General features: G+C 37.6%; 1 protein-coding gene across 1 annotated transcript in view; it reads right to left on the bottom strand.

Moving 5' to 3' along the window:
* DNAH12 (dynein axonemal heavy chain 12) overlaps positions 1-20,859 on the bottom strand; it is a 234,294-nt gene that overhangs the window by 96,830 nt on the left and 116,605 nt on the right. Inside the window, exons 36-41 of the mRNA XM_025377349.1 lie at positions 17,859-18,013; positions 15,029-15,240; positions 13,226-13,377; positions 9,294-9,432; positions 7,626-7,792; positions 2,174-2,429 (exon numbers count right to left, since the gene is read on the bottom strand). Coding sequence (XP_025233134.1) covers positions 2,174-2,429; positions 7,626-7,792; positions 9,294-9,432; positions 13,226-13,377; positions 15,029-15,240; positions 17,859-18,013 — 1,081 coding nt within the window. The remainder of the gene's footprint in view (positions 1-2,173; positions 2,430-7,625; positions 7,793-9,293; positions 9,433-13,225; positions 13,378-15,028; positions 15,241-17,858; positions 18,014-20,859) is intronic.

The following is a 20,859-nucleotide window of genomic DNA, read 5'->3' as shown; positions in this document are numbered from 1 at the left end:
CTCGGCAGATCACCTAAGGTCAGGAATTCAAGACCAGCCCGGCCAACATGGCAAAACCCCGTCTCTACTAAAAATACAAAAATTAGCCAGGTGTCGTGGCGCATGCCTATAATCCCAGCTACTCAGGGGGCTGAGGCAGGAGAATGGCTTGAACCCAGGAGGTGGAGGTGGATGTTGCAGAGAGCCGAGATCGCGCCATTGCACTCCAGCCTGGGCAACGAAGTGAGACTCTGTCTCAAAAAAAGAAAAAAAAGAAAAGAAAAAAGAAAAAAGATCATCCTGGCTTAGAAAATTGCACAGTACTAAGCCTAGCATGGGATATATGTTTATTTTGGCTTATAGCACTCAACCAGGCATTATAAAGCTGAGGGAACTTAACATCTGATTCCATCCAAGCCCATCCAAGTAGAAACCTGTTTCTACTTTTATTTCCCAGTTATTATGGTTATGCCATTTAAAGGTGAATAATCTGAGGTTAAATAGTGAAAAACAAAATATTTTATAGAAAGTGAAATCAGATAACTCATGCTGAATCATTCCAAAGAAGATGATGAAATAATTTTCTTGTTACTACAATCAACTTCAAAACAAATCAATTTGTTCTCTCTCTTCCCTTCTATCTCTTATTCCCTCACTGCCTTCTTCCTTATATCTAAATTGGCTATAAGAAAATGAAGTATATTTTTACTATGTACTGAATTCACCAAATGAAGTTTAATGTTCTCTTAAAGGCAGGTGAATTAAGCCTTTTATAATATAGTCAAAAAAGGAAAACTAAACAACTTTTTTTTTTTTTTTTTCAGATGGAGTCTTGTTCTGTCGCCAGGCTGGAGTGCGGTGGCACAATCTCGGCTCACTGCAACCTCCGCCTCCCGGGTTCAAGTGATTCTCCTGCCTCAGCCTCCCGAGTGACTGGGACTACAGGTACGCACCACCACACCCAGCTAATTTTTGCATTTTTAGTAGAGATGGGGTTTCACCATGTTGGTCAGGATAGTCTCAATCTCTTGACCTCATGATCCACCCACCTTGGCCTCCCAAAGTGCTAGGATTACAGGCATAAGTCACCATGCCTAGCCAACATTTTTTATTTGTATGTGTTCTGTGATTCATCTACCTACTCCAACCTCCACACATGGTAGGTCTACAATGCTTCAAATACAGAAAAACAGAAAAAAGCCAGGGGTAGGGTGGTGGCAGGGATGCTTTCTGTACCCCCTTCTATCTGACCAACACCCCTGTATTTTCCAGGACATGACTGAAATAGAAATATTATATTTATAAATAAAAGCACTTTTCTGTATCAGAATAAATGTACTATCTCTTCGCTCATAATTTCTTTACTTGAACAGCACACACTTTCCACTGAAACAAGAGGAGAATTTTAGAAGATAAGACTGATGTTCTTGGAAATGGATGGAAGGATTCTAGGGAGCTTTTTGCTTCCTGTTGCAGTGATCACAAAATGAAACTTGCTTTTTCAAGCTTCTAGAAAGTGTAGTTTGGTAAGATCATGACTGACATACCTTTATATATATTGTTTCCCATTTACCATTAGAGATGAGGCTGGCTCTAGTCTCTGAACAGAGGCAAATAACACATCTGAAATAAGTTAAAAACTGTTCTTTGGCTATATGAGGAGTCTTGTTGTCTGTTTCTACCCTTGCATTTCTCTTTCATAATTATTTTTTCATTGCTACTTATAAATTATATGGTCTGACTAAAAGTAATGTATTCATAAGCTGCTTAAATTTCTTTAAGACAAGCATGAAAAATGAGAGGGAAGACAGAAGAAACTTGACAAATACCAGAGTAGGAACCTAACAGCAAAATACCTGTGATGTGGCAGATACTAGTTTTAGATGTTTTCCTTAAACAACCTTGTGAAATAGGTGTTTTATTCCATTTTAGTCATTAAATAAACAGCCTCTGGAGTGCCAAATTACTTGCTCAAAGTCATATAGCTAGGAAATAGCAGTCAAGGCTCAACCCAAGTTAGATTCCCTCATTTCAAATCCTGTGATCTTCCTATTCTCTGGTCTTCTAAACAGTTTCTCTGACACCAAAGACCAAAGCAGATAGTTAAGTGGGAAACAACGCTAAAAAAATAAAATAACGGACAAATGAGGGAAATATGCAATACTAAAAGATTTACATTGCATTATTGACTGACCTCCATAGTCCCATTGACTATCTGGTTCCCAATTACAAAGTACTCTGGAGGAAATTCACGAGTTCTCAGGTAGAATGCTACAATAGATGAGAAGATTCGGACCATAGTTTCATCACTAAAAGAATTAATACTGCAGACGTTGAAATGTCGAATACAACGGGGAGTAACTGGATTTCTTCCACCACCTGGAGGGCCCATTGCAGCAATCAGCTCTATGTCCACCAGCGTGATTTTACTTGTGTCCTTAAGGTCATACCTTAGAAAGCACATACACAAAAAACTTAGATTATCTGTTATAAAGACAGTAAGATGGAATGAAATATAGATCTCCCAAGAAATTTAATCAGACTTTAGCTTCTCTAAAAGGAATAACTTCAGATAACACTTTGAGTAGGAGAGAATTTTGTTTTAAAGCAGAATTTGGTTTCTCCCCTCAGTGACTGATTCTGTTACCCAGATTCTGGATATCTAGAACGACTCTTCCTCTTACTTTTCCCTCTCTTTCCTCCTACTCTTCCTTACAGTTTGACTCTCCATTTCTCCTTTCTTATTCCAAATCTAGAAGCATGGATGAGTGATCAATCCTATTTGTAGCCGTTCAAAGATAAGGTTACCATGTATCTCATTTTACCTAGGACAATTCTGGCTTGTGCTTATTGTACTGAAGTAATTATTAATAACACTCCCCTTTTACTGTCAGAAAGGTCACAGTTTGAACACTAAGTTATGTAGTCAAACTGGTTATAGCGATGTCCTGATTTTCTTTTTCTCATCTCAAACTGTATCTTCAGAGTGGATAAGGATGTCTAAATAGGATCTATACATTTTGTTATAGAAAGAGACCCATTAGGGAAAAATGAAATTTCAAGGAAGTTTTAATCAGAAAGAAGTATGAAATGACACAATTTAGTTGGAACCACTCAGAATAAAAGGTTGCTATTGTCAATAAGCCATCAAGTCTTTAATACTGAAGCTATTGCACACACACAGACATACACATACAGAGGCTGGGGGAGGAGTCTATCTAGCCAGTCCTTAGGCTAAAAGCATGCTATAAAGTATGAAAATATGGTTTTTGGTAACAACCCTAATAATCATCAATAGAAGACCAGCTAAGTAAATTACAGCAACATCCACATAATATTAAAGCCAATAAAATGAATGAGTAGACAAATATGCACTGATATGGCTATTCAAGATAAATATATAAGTGCAAAATAATTTACAAAACATTACATGTAATATGAGCCTATTTTTAAACATAAAAATAGACTTATACAGAAAAAAAATCACTGAGGAATAGTGATTATCTCCTGATAATCAGGAGAGTGACTATCTCCTGAGATAATTGCAGTTATTATCTCAACAACGGTTATCTCCTGAAAGCAGAATTCCTAGGGCCTATAGTAATAACAAAAATGCATCTGTAAAACATAACTTAGCTTTGAAATTCATCTACCCTTGTCTTGAGACAAAAATCATGGCATAATGAAGAATAGAAAAATACATTTAAGAGGAGGAAAGGAAGAATTATTAATCCTAATTAAAAGGTGCTATATCTTGCATGTGAGAAACTAACCATGTCACCATAAAGTGGTGTGGGGAGAATAGAAGGGTTATCCATGAGATTGCTGTCAAATACAAGCCATCTCCAAGATATGGTAGGTAGTTCCAAGTAGCCACAGAAAATATACAGTTAAAAACATGGTAGAAAAATAGGGTGCTGATTATGGTTACTTAGGCTGGACACTACCCACAAATTATTGACTTGGGGGAATGGTACTTGGAAGGATGTAACCTAAAGTTATTTTCAATAATTGAAACTAAGTTGAAAAGTGCAGGCATACCGCATTTTATTTCACTTCACTTCATTAAGCTTTGCAGATACTGTGTTTTTTACAAACTGAAAAAGGTTTTTAGAAACCCTGTGTTGAACAGGTCTATAGGCACCATTTTTCCAACAGCATTTGCTTACTTCCAGTGTCTTTGTCACATTTCGGTAATTCTTGCAATATTTCAAACTTTTCCATTATTTTTATATCTGGTATGGTGATCTGTGATCAGTGATCTTTGATGTTACTATTGTCATTGTTTTGGAGCACCATGAATTGCACCTATATAAGAAGAAAAACTTAACTGATAAATATTGTGTGTGTTCTGACTGTTCCACTGGCTGGCTGTTCCCCATCTCTCTCTCTCTTCTCAGACCTTCCTATTCCTTGAGATACAACAATACGGAAGTTAGGCCAATTAATAATCCTCCAGGCCGGGCGTGGTGGCTCATACCTGTAATCCCAGTGCTTTAGGAGGCCAAGGTGGTGGATCACTTGACGTCAGGAGTTCGAAACCAGCCTTGCCAACATGGCAAAACCATCTCTACTAAAAATACAAAAATTAGCTGGGTGTAGTGGTGTGTACCTGTAATCCCAGCTACTTGGGAGGCTAGGGCATGAGAATCACTTGAACCTGGGAGGCGGAGGTTGTAGTGAGCCAAGATCATGCCACTACACTCCAGTCTGAGCGACAGAGCAAGACTTTGTCTCAAATAAAGGCAAAAAAAAAAAAAAAAAAAAAAGCCAAAAATCTCTCAGTAAACTAGGAATAAAGGTAACTTCCTCAACTTGGTAAGGAATATCTATAAAAACTCTACAGTTAACACCATACTTAATGGTGAGAATCTCCAAGCTTTCCCACTAAGATCAGGAACAAGGTAAGAATGTTCCCTCTCACCACTTCTTTTCAACATCATAATAAGGGCTAGAAATAAGAAAAAAAAAAGGTATACAGACTGGGAAGAAAGAAATAAACTGTCCTTGTTTGCAGATAACATGATGATCTATAAAGAAAATCTGAAAGAACTACAAAAAACTCCTGGAACTAATAAGCGATTATACCAAGCTTGTAAAGAGTTACCATGTAAAAGTCAATCACCTTTTTATATACCAGCAATAAACAAGTGGAATTTGAAATTAAAAGTACAACACCTGGGCCAGGCACAGTGGCTTATGCCTGTAATCCCAGCATTTTGGGAGGCCAAGGAAATTGGATCACTTGAGGTCAGGAGTTTGAGACCAGCCTAGCCAACATGGTGAAAACCTGTCTCTACTAAAAACACAAAAATTAGTTGCGCATGGTGGCACATGCCTGTAATCCCAGCTACTTGGGAGGCTGAGGCAGGAGAATCCCTTGAACCCAGAGGCAGAGGTTGTAGTGAGCCAAGATTATGCCACTGCACTCCAGCCTGGGTGACACAGTGAGACTCTGTCTCAAAAAAAAAAAAACAAGTACAACACAATTTACATTAGTACCCACCCCCAATGAAATACTTAGGGATATATCTAACAAAATATATAGAAGATCTACATGAGGAAAACTATAAAACCCTGATGAACTAAATCAAAATACTAAATAAAGAGAGGTATTCCATGTTCACGGATAGGAAAACAATATTATGAAGATCACAGACTTTCCAAACTTGACTTGTAGATTCAATGCAATCCCAATTTAAATCCCAGCAAGTTATTTTTTGGATCTTGAGAAACTGATTCTAAAGTTGATATGGAGAGGCAAAAGGCCCAAATTAGTCAACACTATTGAAAGAGAAGAACAAAGTCAGAGGACTGACACTACCCAACTTTAAGGCTTACTATAAAACTACAGCAGTCAAGACAATGTGGTACTGACAGAACAGACAAATAGGTCAGTGGAACAGATTAGAGAGCCCAGAAATAGACCCAATAAATATAGTCAACTGATCTTTGACAAAGGAGCAAAGGCAATATTATGGAGCAAAGATACTCTTTTCAAGAAATGTTGCTGGGCACAGTGGCTCATACCTGTAATCCCACCTACCCAGGAGGCTAAGGCAGATGGATTGCTCGAAGCTAGAATTTTGAGAACAGCCTCAACAACATAGCAAGACCCCTGTCTTTTAGCAAAAGACAAATACTATTAAACAATTGGACACACACACGCAAAAAATTGACCTATATACAATTTTACCCACCCTTCACAACAATTAACTAAAAATGGATCACAGGCCTACATATGAAATGCAATACTATAAAACTCCTAGGAGATAGCAAAGGAGTAAACCTAGTTGAACTTGGGTATAGCAATGACTTTTTCAGACACAACACCAACGGACTGGTTGGAAAAACTGGACTTCATTAAAATTAACAACTTCTGCTCTGCCAAAGACAAAGTCAAGAGAATGAGAAGACAGGCCTGACTTGGAGAAAATAATGGCAAATGACATATCTGATAAAGGACTATTATCCAAAATATACAAAGAACTCTTAAAACTAAATGATAATAAAACAAACAACCCAATTTAAAAATGGTCAAAGACCCTAACAGACACCTCACCAAGTGAGATACACAGAGGGCAAATAAACATATTAAAAGATGCTTCTTACCATATGTCAGGGAAATGCAAATTACAACAATGAAATACCACCACACACTCATTAGAATGGCCAAAATCTGGAACACTGACGATACCAAATGCCAGAGAAGACATGGAACAACACTAACTCCCATTGATTCCTGATGGGAATGCAAATGGTATGGTTATTTTGGAAGATAGTTTGGTGGTTTGTTACAAAACTAAACATATTCTTACCACATTGTTCAGCAATTGTGTTCCTTGGTATTTACTCAAAGAAGTTGACAACTTATCTCCATGTAAAACCTGTGCACAAATGTTTATAGCAACTTTATTCATAATTGTTGAAAACTTGGAAGCAACCAAGATGTCCTTCAGTAGGTTAATGGATTAATTGTGGTATAACCAGACAATTGAATGTTACTCAGTGCTAAAAAGAAATGAGCTATCAAGCCATAAGAAGATATGAAGGAAACTCAAATGCATATTACTAAATGAAAGAAGCTAATCTGAAAAGGCTATATACTGTATTATTCCAACTATATGACATTCGGAAAATGACTAAACTATAGAGAGAGTAAGATCAATGGATCTTTTACAAAGGGGCTGAAGTTGGGGGATGAATGAAAAGAGAACACAGAGGATCTTTACAGCAGTGAAAATACTCTCTATATTATAATGATGGATACATATCATATACATTTCTCCAAACCCATAGCATGTACAACACATAAAGCAAACCCTAAAGTAAACTATGAACTTTGGGTGATTGTGATAAAGCAATGTAGGCTTATCAATTGTAACAAATGTGCCAATTTGGTGGGGATGTTGAGATTGAGGAGACTATGCATGTGTTGGGGGCAGGGAGTATACAGGAAATATCTGTACCTTCCTCTCAATTTAAAACAGTCTTTTCGAAAGATATTAGAAAGCCTTCATGTACAGGAAAATCTGAGCAATCATTCTTTTCCTTAAATATCTCAAAAAATATATTATTTTACTTTAAAAACCTAAAATAAAAACCGAGATATAACTTCAGCATAACTTATCGAATTAAATAGTTACCAATGTCCACAGTCAAAAAATTGTCGTAATAATTCAATAGGAGGTTGAGCTCCATACTTCTCCAATGCAGGCATATTCATATCATCTATAAAAATTATACACTTCTTTCCCATAGGTGGTCCAAAGACTCCTTTGCGTCTTTTATCCAATCTAGCCATGATAATGTTCTAAAATATAAAGGAAGAGTAGTATATTTACCTATAACTGAATTAGGAATTTATTTTCATACTTATGTTAAATCAGTATCAACAAGTATAACAACCCATTTTGCCAGAATCCCTGGGATTTTTACCAGTAACAATCACTATTTGCTTAATTTATCAATGATTAACTTAACATAAAATACCATATTTAACATCAGAAAAAAAAAAGTTTAAGTTTCTGTAGGGAAATCATACCAAGCAGCATTATATGTGTGTTTATTTTTATTTATTCATATTTAGAGTGATACTAAACTTCACAATCAACATCAAACATTTATTGAAATCCTATGCACTCACAATTGTTACACACATGTATTTATGTATTATATTTGTGTAGTATATGCATGTTTCTACAATATTTCTACAAATGTCACCAAAAGTTCTACAATATTTTCCTCATTGGACAACCAACATATTTTTATTTTTTTCTTCACTGAATAATTTTTCTTTCCAACTTTTATTTTAGGTTCAGGGAGTACACATGCAGGTTATATGGGTAATTGTGTGTTGCGAGGGTTTGGTGTACAGATTATTTCATCACTCAGGTAATAAGCATAGTACCCAATAGGCAGTTTTTCAATCCTCACCCTCTTGCCCGGCTCCACTCTCAAGTAGGCCCCGATTTCTGTTGTTTCCTTCTTTGTGTCCATCTGTACTCAAGAATGTATCTATTAATTTTAACTTACTTAATATTTAAATGCATTAATCTTTACATTTGGCAGCTTTTTATAGCTAAAATAAATGTGGATGCTTTCTTATAGTTGTAATACTTTTGGAACTCACTTGTCCATTGGAAAAATAAACTGAAATTATTTTCATTCAAATAAAGCTCCACAGTAAAAATGTTCTAAATTTGTAAGATTTTGAAGCTCAGTGAAGTATATAGACTTAAAACAACAGAAATGAGGCCAGGAGGGAATGGATAGGCCTAAATTTAGGAATGGATGATGAAAATGGCAATTAGAAAAGGTTTCATGAAGTAGTTTCACTTTGACACATTTGAGGGCAAAGGGTGGGATGCACTCACGTGGTTCCTGTCACAGGCCCATGGTTTGAAAGGTCCAGAGAGCAGCAAATGCCCCTAAGGACCATCCAGGAGGGTCTTGCGAGAACAATTCAAAGTTCTCTCATTTCTCCCTGGATCTCCCCACCCCCGCCCCGCCCTGTGTGTGTGTGTGTCTTTTATACTCCCTTTACCAGTTAAGAAATCAATTGTTGCTTCTTCTCAGACTTAAAGAAAAAAAAAAAAAAAACAGGTAATAAAGCTCAATAACCCACTATTAATGTAAAAATGTTCTCTGAAACTTTTCTCATTAATTTCAAAAACTTGTAATTCCCCAAACATTTGAAAGTTTTATTTAAATTCATAGATTTACACGGTTGCTTATTTAATGTACAATGTTAAACACTGAGCAAATAAGACAAAATATTAATGACAGACCCATGTTTCTGTCTTTAAACTAACCTGAACCTGATTGGCACTGGTCCGTGCAGATAAGTTAACATAAAAAGGAAAGTATTTGTCCTTTTCCAAGTGATTCATTAACTTATCCTTCACATACACAGATTTTCCTGTACCCGTTGGACCCACAAAAAGGAGTGGCCTTAATGAAAACAATGAATATATTATTCAAAACGGAAAAAAGTCAGAATACATTTCTACTAAAGGAGGTGGTAGTTAAAAGCTTACATAAGAATCAAATCATCTTCATTAAAAACTCATTTTTTACCTATAGTTATTATTTCATGAAAGACAGATAAAAGTAATGATTGGCATACATTTTTACATAACGTTGCGGAGACTTTATTTTGTATCTTTTTATTTTTTATTCTTTTTTTTTGAGACAGAATTGCACTTACTTCCCCAGGCTGGAGTGCAGTGGCGTGATCTTGGCTCACTGCAACCTCCACCTCCCAAGTTCAAGCAATCCCCCTGCCTCAGCCTTCCAAGTAGCTGGGACTATAGGCGTGCACCACCACATCCAGCTAATTTTTGTATTTTTAGTAGAGACGGGTTTCACTGTGTTAGCCAGGCTGGTCTCAAACTCCTGACCTCAAGTAATCCACCTGCCTCGGCCTCCCAAAGTGCTGGGATTACAGGCATGAGCCACCATGCCTGATCTATTTTTAGTTTTTGAGATAAAGTCTCACTCTGTCACCCAGTCTGGAATGAAGTGGCACAATCATAGCTCACTGCAGCCTCGAACTTCTGGGCTCAAGTGATCCTCCTGTCTCAGCTTCCCAAGTAGCTAGGACTATAGGTGGCATGTCACCATACCAGGCTAATTTTTTTTTTTTTTTCAACTTTTAATGTTTTGAAGAGACAGGGCCTGGCTATGTTGCCCATGCTGGTCTCAAACTCTTGGCCTCAAGTGATCCTCTCATCCCAGTCTCCCAAAGCACTGGGATTACAGACAGGAGCCACTGGGCCTGGCCTTGCAGATACTTTAATAGTAATAAACTATTATTTGAATAGATGTAATGTCGCTTATACAAAACACTTACGAAACAAGTAATAACATGCTTAACTTTTCAGAGCAGACAGTCAAAATCTGTCTCTTCAGAAAAGAGCTGTATTTGTCCTTTTATGGTAAGACATGGGGGCAGCATGTGAATAACAAGGGGATGACAGTAGGACAGCTGTAGGCTGTTTCCCAGTGATCTCAATAGCCAAAGGTTTTGTGAGAGATGGAATGACAGTGAATTCTAAAGCTAACAGTTATGTATATGTATACTGTTAATAGCATTTTTAAATCAATTCAATTACTAACTGAAAATATTTGTCTAAAAGCAAACACTAAGGAATTCCCCATTCAGTGAGGCTTTAAGCAAGGTTTCCCATTGTTAAGTGATCACAACTAATTTTAAGGGGAAAAGTAGTCATATGAGTTTATGTTCACAAAACTGGACAATCCCAGTTTGAGAAATGCTGCATTAAAAATAAAATACTATCATTCTGAGTGATAACTTGTTAATACACAATACATAAAGACAAACACAGGCCGGGCACGGTGGCTCACGCCTATAATCACAGCACTTTGGGAGGCCGAGGCAGGCAGATTACCTGAGGTAGGGAGTTAGAGACCAGCCTGACCAACAATGAAGAAATCCCATTTCTATTAAAAATACAAAATCAACCAGGCATGGTGGCAAACGCCTGTAATCCCAGCTACTTGGGAGGCTGAGGCAGGAGAATCACTTGAACCCAGGAGGCAGAGGTTACGGTGAGCTGAGATTGTGCCATTGCACTCCAGCCTGGGCAACAAGAGTGAAACTGTCTGACAAAAAAAAAAAAAGACAAACAGAAAGGCACTGAAACTGAGTAGTAGCCATATTCAGTTCTAAGGGGTCATCTAACTGAGCCAAACTATGCTAGTATTAATTTTGAAAATTGTTACTGAAATATGAACACAAAATTAAAGTTCTTTTAGAACTAGAGTGACCCCTGAGAATTCATCTACATGTTCCAGTCTAACACTAGCTCTATGAAAATCTATTTATTAAAATAATACTAATAAATTTCTGTTCCTTACTTGGGATCCATGAACCAACTAAAAACATTCGTAGAATTCAGCGAATCTGTGAACTTGAATGACAAAAAGTTTATACCTTTACTTTTGCTATCTTGTAACTAAAATGTAGCAATTGTATGAGTAGTACCTGTGTCTTTGTCACCAGTAGAAATCATAGCTATTATCCTACACATTACAATTGTTACAGTATCTCAAAAATATCACTCATGCCCATTCCTTCTTCAAAGGTATTATAGTCATCAGATCCACTGACAGATCTTGTTATTTAATGTGTTAATAAACATATATATTTACTACTACAGCCCAAATATGTTCAATATTTTAATAAATGTATTTCAATATAAAAAGAAAAAAACAGGCTGGGCACAGTGGCTCAAGCCTGTAATCCCAACACTTTGGGAGGCCAAGGTGGGTGGATCACTTGAGGCCAGGAGTTCAAGACCAGCCTGGCCAACATGGTGAACCCCTGACTCTACTAAAAATACAAAAAATTAGCTGGGTGTGGTGGCAGGTGCCTGTAATCCCAGCTACTCCGGAAGCTGAGGTAGGAGAAGTACTTGAACCCAGGAGGCAGAGGTTGCAGTGAGCGGAGATCGCGCCACTGCATTCCAGCCTGGGAGACAGAGTGCAAGTGACTCTGTCTCAAATAAATAAGTAAATAAATAAATAAATAAATGTATATATATGGTTTATTTTATAATTCTATTTGTACTTATTTATTTAAAAGTATTATTCTGACAAATGGTTCTTGGCACAAAAGAACTGTATTACCAGGCACAGTGGCTGACACCTGTAATCCTAGCACTTTGAGAGGCTGAAGCGTGTGGTTTGCTTGACCTCAGGTGTTCAAGATGAGTCTGGGCAACCTGTCTCTACCCAAAAAAAAAAAAAAAAAAAAAAAAAAAGGCCAGGCATAGTGGTGTACGCTTGTAGTCCCAGCTACTTGAGAGGCTGAGGTGGGAGGATCGCTAGAGCTTGGGAAGTCAAGACTGCAGTGAGCCGCGATTGCACCTCTGTACTCCAGACTGGGTGACAGAGTGAGACCCTGTCTAAAAAAAAAAAAAACTGCTATACTAGAAATGTCACAGAATTGGCAACCGTCTTTGCTTAGCTTCTAAATGCAAAAATGCAACTACAGACACAAAATAGGAGTAAACTAATTTTCCCTCATAAGCTATTTTTCCTTTTTTTTTTTTAAACAAGGTAAAATTGGTCACAGAATGCATTCAGAAACAGGTTCTTTATCAAAAAATGACATTTATGATTATATAAATTTGTCTAGTTTAAATAGTATGAATTATAAATTACGCCTAGGGTTTTAAAAGAAAAGTAACTATTAAATGTTATTAAGAAAGTTGGTATGGATATGCAAACAGTACATATCTAGGCTTTTGATCAGTTTCATGTGTCTTTATTTTTGAAGGACTCTTCTGAGTTTTTAATATTCATCTTAAGTTATAGAATCCAGAACTAGCATAGGACATACATGAAAATGCTAAATGTAATAGGAGAATGTGGATCATAGTTACTTTGATGTCTCAGGAGTACACTGAATCTTTAAGTAGACTGCATACCTTTTTAACAGTAACACTACAGCAGACTTTCAGTGTGCTGTTACAAATCAAAAATGTAAGGTGACTTATGAGGCAGCAAAGTATGATGGCAAGGGCTTTGGAGTGGGCAATGGGAAATGTGCATTCCAGGTTTGCCAATAGCAACAGATGTCACTTTCAACATGTCAACAAGTCCCCCAGGATTTCAGTTATCTGAAAAAGGATGATCTTAAATACTTCAAAATTTGCCATAATCCTATTAAAATGGTACTTTTACATTCAAAATGCTTGTTTATAGCAGAGTTCCTTACTTTGCATAGGTAATACTCAAATCCATTAGAAACGTATATCTAATTGTGTCCATCGTAGGGACTATGATATCTTGAATCTTGATTTGTTTATCTCCTAAATTAGTATTTTTAATTAATTCATTCCAATGGACCCAGCGACCTTTGTTTTTCAACTACAAGAAAATATAAGTAAAGTATTAAAACCATGTACTTGCTGTATCTGAAAGGCTCTTTTCAACACTTATACTATTAAATTAGCTTTTAAAAACTTTAGTCGTCCCCCTTTTAATGAAATATTATATTCATATAAAAGAACACATATAGCATATTTTAAGTCATAAGCAGATTAATAAAATAAGCATTCACAAAAACACCACTCAATTTAAAAAATACATATTTTTTCAATTTTCCTTTTTAATAACCTGAAAAACATAACTTTTATCATCACATATTCAACATATCTAACATTTCAGATACTTTTGCCTTTATGTCTCCTTAACACTCCAATATTCCCCAAATGCCTTCAAGATGTCCTTCTGCATACATCAAGTATTTATTTGAAAGCCACTCTAATGTACCTCAAGTCACAATTTCCTGGATTTTAGCTTTACCTTTGATAGTTTAAAATAAATGGGCAATAATCTAACTAAAAATAAAATATCACATAAAACCACTGTATTTGTTTCTCTAACATTATTCTCTTTGGCATTTTGATCCAGACTGAAACAACCAGGATATATATCAGCATAGCTGTATTAATTGTTATGATACCGAAATTCTTCTGAATCACTGGCTAAATAACTGCTGTCCTGACACCTCTGAGTGCCTCCCAATCTTCACTCCACCCCCAACCATTATCTTCTTCTCCAGGTTGTTTTGACCCCTCCCTGGAGACCCCCAGCCCTTCCACTATTAAGTAAAAAAACTTTTAATACCTGCCAAAGTAGCCCCCTAGGACCCTATTTCAGAGCTGTGGCTGGAATCTCAAAATCTTTTCCTATTTTTGAGCAAATTGTACATGTATGTTATATGTTTGAATTATGGTAACTGTAAGTTTGGGTGAATGTTTCTTTAGGAATTCATATTTGTATTTTTTTAAGTTTTAGCTTTTATTTTTATCAACATCATATATGTACAGATTTTACAGTCAAAAGATGTACAAGGTTAAGAAAAACAGCATTTCCCTACTGTCACTTTCCCCTTCCTAGAGACCTTTACCTTCTCTAAGCTGGATAGTTTGGTATTTATTTTCGATTCCTAAAGAATATTCTTGTGTTACCACCTCTTTTTCACTTTTATTGACTTCCTGCTATGGCTAATGAGGATGAAACTCTCTTTCTGGCCATATTTTAAAATTCTGTGTTAGCATGGTTTTGGGGAAAGGGTCCCGCACTATCAGTCAGGAGAACTTGTGTCAAGTTCTGGCTCTGCTAGTCACTAACTTTTTTAGGTTTACTTCCTTATCATAAAACTTGAGATTTAGATGAAATAACAACTAATGCTCTATCTAGATCTTATGGGGAATGAAATAAAATTTGTATGAATCAAATAATTATTCAAATACTTGCTGTTTAAAAAATGCTTTGGGGACTTATTTAATAAAATTGAAAAATAAATTTAATTTAAATATGAAATTATAAAATTATTATTAAAGCAAATTTATTTATACAGCCAACAAGTTATGGGAGGTGAAACTAAAAAGAAGGGGGCTTAAAAAGCTCACCACAGATGTCAAAATAACTCTAGGATGGAAACCCAGGAGCTTTGTCTGCTGATCCAAGCCTTTGTGTTTTATCTTACCATACCAAGCTTTTTACGTCATACCTCATACATGTAGTCATAGACCAGGCCTTTTTCATCAAATGGGCATTCCCATTTACCCACAGAATCTGGCACTGGGTTTTCTTCATCTTTTCCCAGTATGATTAATCGTATGAAAGCATCAAAAACATGACGGCCATCTGTATCACAACTTCCTCCAATCGACCAAATCAAAGAGAATATAAAGCAAGCCTGTTGGTGGAGAAAAATGTTAACTTATAGCAATTATTTTAAAGGGCATTTTAGAAGAAAAGTAACCAAAATTCAATATATTAGGATGTGCTCAACCTACTTGAACAAGGTCATAAATGTAAATAAAGTGGAATGGAGCACCGCTAAGCCACATAATCATTTCTCTGGCAATTTTTATCAAAATACATGTCTTTCTTTCTTTTTTTTTTTGAGACAGGGTCTCACTCTGGTTGCCCAGGCTGGAGAACAGGGGCACCATCTCAACTCACTGCAACCTCAACCTCCCCAGTTCAGGTGATTCTTGTGTCTCAGCCTCCCAAGTAGCTGGGACTACAGACATACACCACAAAGCCTGACTAATTTTTTGTTTTTGTTCTTTAAGTAGAGATGGGGTTTTGCTATGTTACTCAGGCTGGTCTTGAACTCTTAGACTTGGCAATCCACCCGCCTCAGCCTCCTAGAGTGCTAAGATTACAGGCATAAGTTACCATGCCTGGCTCAATATCTATAAAAAAAAAATTTTTTTTTTTTCTATTTTGAGATGAAGTCTCACTCTCTCACCCAAGCTGGAGTGCAGTGGTGCGATCTCAGCTCACTGCAACCTCTGCTTCCCAGGTTCAAGCTATTCTCCTACCTCAGCCTCCCAAGTAGCTGGGACTACAGGCACCCACGACCATGGGGTTTCACCATGTTAGCGAGGATGGTCTCAATCTCCTAACCTCGTGATCCACCCACCTTGGCCTCCCAAAGTGCTGGGATTACAGGCGTGAGACACCGCGCCCAGCCTCTATCAAAATTTTAAATGCCCATACTGGCGGGGTACAGTGGTTCACACCTGTAAACCCAGAGCTTTGGAAGGCCAAGGTAGAAGGATTGCTTGAGGCCAGGAATTTGAGACCAGCCTGGGGAACATAGTAAGACCCCATCTCTACAAAATATTTTTAAACATAAAAATAAATAAATAAAATGTCCTTCCCAAATAACCTAGGAATTTCTCTTGTGGGAGTTTATACTCAAATATATTTCCACCTGTGAAAATGATACATGTACAAGAATATTCACTGCAGCACTATTTGTAATAGCAAAAGATCAAAAGCAACCCAAATTGTTCTTCAATAATGGTCTGCTTAATTGGATTCTAATACACTGAAATACACACAGCTGTTAAAAAAGAAGGTCACTCTATAAGCACTAATATGAAAATGACATATTACAATGGAGAAATTATGCAAATCAGTACATAATGTATGCTAATGTATTTTAAAATGTATACATGTAAAAGAGTGTGTGCATAAAATACTTCTAGAATTCTATATAGGGCACTGGTAAAATTAGCTGCCTTCAGTGTCGCTGGGGGACTGCTATGGAAAAGTGGGGAAAACCCACTTTTGCCTTTTGAATTGTACTCTAGGTACATGCCTTATCTAGTCCAAAAGTAAATATATATTCAGAGAAAAATTTCACCTAGGTATCAATCTATATAGCTCTCTTGAAGTGATTCTGAACCACTTAAAACATTTAGGTTTTAGGTTTACCAACAGAATAAAATGTTCAGGAAAAATGAAACTTGAAGGTTATATAGGTAAACTATTCCCGTGATACTTTTATAAACGGTAACACTGATAGATATGGAAGAAAGCTAAAACACTAGTTTTGGGATTACAGGCATGAACCACATCACCCGGCCTACTCCTGGTCTTTCATAGCTAGCTTTTATGCTGTCTACATGCTGGTTTAACATTAATTAATTAATAAAATTAATTCACCTAATGTCCAAATTTGTTTAATATTACATCATCTCATTGTTGATAAAATTGTAATCTTTCATAAATAATAGGATAGTTGGCCGGGCGTGGTGGCTCACGCCTGTAATCCTGGCACTTTGGGAGACCAAGGTGGGCAGATAACCTGAGGTCAGGAGTTGGAAACCAGCCTGGCCAACATGGTGAAACCCCATCTCTACTAAAGATAAAAAAAATTAGCTCGGCTTGGTGGCATGCGCCTGTAATTCCAGCTTACTCAGGAGGCTGGGGCAGGAGAATCGCTTGAACTCAGGAGGCAGAGGATGCAGTGAGCCGAGATCACACCACTGCACTCCAGCCTGGGCAACAGGGCAAGATTCCGTCTCAAACAACAAAACAACAAAAACAAACAAACAGGATAGTTGCCAGGCGCAGTGGCTCACACTAGTAATACCAGCTTTGGGAGGCCAAGGCAGTTGGATCACGAGGTCAGGAGTTCAAGACCAGCCTGGCCAAGATGGTGAAACTCCGTGTCTTCTAAAAATACAAAAATTAGCCAGGCACGGTGGCAGGCACCTGTAATCTCAGCTACTTGGGAGGCTGAGGCAGGAGAACCACTTGAACCTTGGGGAGAAGGGTGGAGGTTACAGTGAGCTAAGATCACACCACTGCATTCCAGCCTGGGTGACAGAGTGAGATTCTGCTGTCTCAAAAAAAAAAAAAAAAAAAAAAAGGATAGGTTTGGTTCCTTCTGACATTTTAATTTCTTTAAAGTGCTTTTTAATATCAGAATACCAGGTGTCAGGGCAACTTTAGTGTATCAAGCTATTCTTTTAATACTCACCAAAAAAACCAGCTTTGGATCTTACCATGTTTTTCTCAATAGAAACATCGTGTACCAGAAGCATAATTTATTCTGTAATTTAAAACTACATAAAGTATAAAACCAACCATAATCCAAACACGAATGTGCTTGCTAGTAGGATCATTTTCTACCACATTACAAAGTAGCACTTCAAAGAGGCGTGTGAGAGATACAACCACATTGCTATTGCTGGTAGGAATCAGTTCCTGCAAGGTGAAAATAAGATAACTTTAATTTTCATCTTATTTAGAAAATAAGAAGATAAACATTTTATTTTTAAAAACTGATAAAGGCATACATGGTTTTAATAAGTTTTTTTTTGTTTGTTTGTTTGTTTTTTTGAGATGGGGTCTCACTCTGTCACCCAGGCTGGAGTCCAGTTGCACAATCATAGCTCACTGCAGCCTCCAACTCCTGGGCTTAAGAGATCCTCCTACCTCAGCCTCCTAAGTAGTTAGGACTATAGGTGCACACCACCAGGCTAATTTTTTTTTTTTTTTAGATAGGGTCTCACTCTGTTGCCCAGGCTAGAGTACAGTGGTGTGATCACAGCTCAGTGCAGCCTCAACCTCCTAGACTCAGGCAATCCTCCTGCCTCAGCCTCCCAAAGTGCTGGGATGACAGGCGTGAGCCACCACACCTAGCCTCATAAGATCTTTATAATATTTAAACTTAAAAACTTTAAGTAGGCATGATAAAACATTTCTCAAATATTTTAGTTTCCCATATTACATTACACAATTATACATAACTGTACAATTGCACATAACACATTCTAAATTCTCTGATAAATGAAAACTAGCTACTGTAAGAGAATAAACAATGTTCTAAGGATAGCAGAAATGAAGCCTCTAAGAGCCATTCATTCATTTATTTATTCAACAAACATTTATGAAAAACACACTATACCTATGTGGCAAGCTAAGAGATATGGAAATAAAAGACAGAATCCCTAAAAATGGGTGATATTAAAATTAAATAGACAAAAATAATATAATAATGATATGACAGAAAAAGTCTCAGGGTAGGAGGAGGCTACTAGAGTGCTTGGGATAAACAATTGGAGGAGTACAAAAAGAGGAAAACGGGAGAGAGATACATCAAGGAGGGCTTCCTGGAGGAAGTAATAATAGCTGAGCCGAATTTAGAAGGAAAATGTAAGTTTGCCAGGTGAACAAGGGAAGGATATTCAAGGCAGGGGAATGTATACAAAGAAATGGAGATGTGAGCAGACACAGATTATGAAGGGGATTCTGTAGGTTATGAAAATAGGTTATGAAGGAGGAATGCCCCAAAAATAGGCTTGAGAAATAGACAAGAGTCAGATCCTAAAAGGTTTTTATATGCTGTTTTCAGGACTTAATTACAAGAGGAAGAGAGTTCCAACGGAGGATTTTAAATAAAGGAATAGACAGAAAGGATTTGTGTTTTGGAAACTTCATTCTGTAGCAGGATGTAGACTGGACCAGAGCAGCTCTGTTGTATTGATTCAGGTAGGAAGTGATGGTGGTCAGAACTGGGATACTATAACGGGAAGGGTGGGGCGAGGAGGTGGCTGCAGAAACATGGATGGAAAGAAGACAGGTATAAACATTATCAAGAAGGGAAAATCAATAGATCCTGGGGCCTGGGCCAAGTGGCTCACGCCTGTAATTCCAGCACTTTGGGAGGCTGAGGTTGGCAGAATGCTTCAGGCCAGGAGTTCAAGACCAGCCTGGCCAACTCAGCAAAACCTCATCTCTACAAAAAAAAAAAAAAAAAAAAATTAGCCAGGTGTAGTGGTGTGCACCTGTAATTGCGCCTGTAATCCCAGTTATCTGGGAGGCTCAGGCACGAGAATCACTTGAATCTGAAAGGTGGAGGAAAGGTGGAGTGCCACTGCACTCCAGCCTGGGAGACAAAGACTCTATCTCAAAAAAAAAAAGTGGCTCACACCTGTAATCCCAGCACTTTGGGAGGCCAAGGCGGGTGGATCACGAGGTCAGGCGATCGAGATCATCCTGGCTAACACGGTGAAACCCCATCTCTACTAAAAATACAAAAAATTAGCCGGGCATGGTGGCGGACACGTGTAGTCCCAGCTACTCGGGAGGCTGAGGCAGGAGAATGGCGTGAACCCGGGAGGCGGAGCTTGCAGTGAGCCGAGATCGCGCCACTGCACTCCAGTCTGGGTGACAGAGCGAGACTCTGTCTCAAAAAAAAAAAAAAAAAAAGTCTGGGGACTGACTGTATGAGAATGAACTATGAGAAGAAAATCCATTACTCATTACGTGGAAAGGTGGAGACTATTTTGTATTATTTACAACATATAGCATTAGAGCTTTAAAACTGCAAGGGACTTTGTCTATTTTCTCTATGAAGACACTATACAGACTCTTCATAAAGTGGAATTGTTCATTTTTTCTTTTAAATGGCACTTTTTTCTATCCCTAAAACAACATTTTATGATAAAACCGAGTATCTCTTTTCCCCTCTCTATATCAATGTATTTATTTACATGTAAGAAGCTAATATGTGTGTGTGTGTGTAGGTGATGGTGGTAGTGGTTGAACAATGGTCCCCAAAAAGATATTTCCATGTTCTAATCTGAGGAATCTATAAATGTGATCTTATATGGAAAAAGGTCTCTGAAGAAGCAATTAAGTTAAAAATCTCAGGAGGAAGACATCATTCTGGATTATCTGGTGGGTGCTACATCTAAGTCTTTATAAGTGTCACATGGAGAAGAGACATGTGGAGTAGAAAGCCATGTGAAGATTGGCCAGGTGCAATTGCTCATGCCTGTAATCCCAGAATTTTGGGAGGCCGAGGTGGGTGGATCAACTGAAGTCAGGAGTTCAAGACCAGCCTGGCCAACATGGAGAAATCCTGTCTCTACTAAAAATATTAAAAAATTAGCTGGGTGTGGTGGCACGTGCCTGTAATCCCAGTTACTCGGGAGGCTGAGGCAGGAGAACTGCTTCAACTGGGAGACAGAGGTTGCGGTGAGCCAAGATCGCGCCACTGCACTCCAGCCTGGGTGACAGAGCAAGACT

This window comes from Theropithecus gelada, chromosome 2 (assembly GCF_003255815.1).
Source record: "Theropithecus gelada isolate Dixy chromosome 2, Tgel_1.0, whole genome shotgun sequence".
Classification (NCBI taxonomy): domain Eukaryota; kingdom Metazoa; phylum Chordata; class Mammalia; order Primates; family Cercopithecidae; genus Theropithecus; species Theropithecus gelada.
The sequence above is the reverse complement of the archived record's forward strand: the minus strand, read 5'-3'. Positions and strand labels throughout refer to the sequence as shown.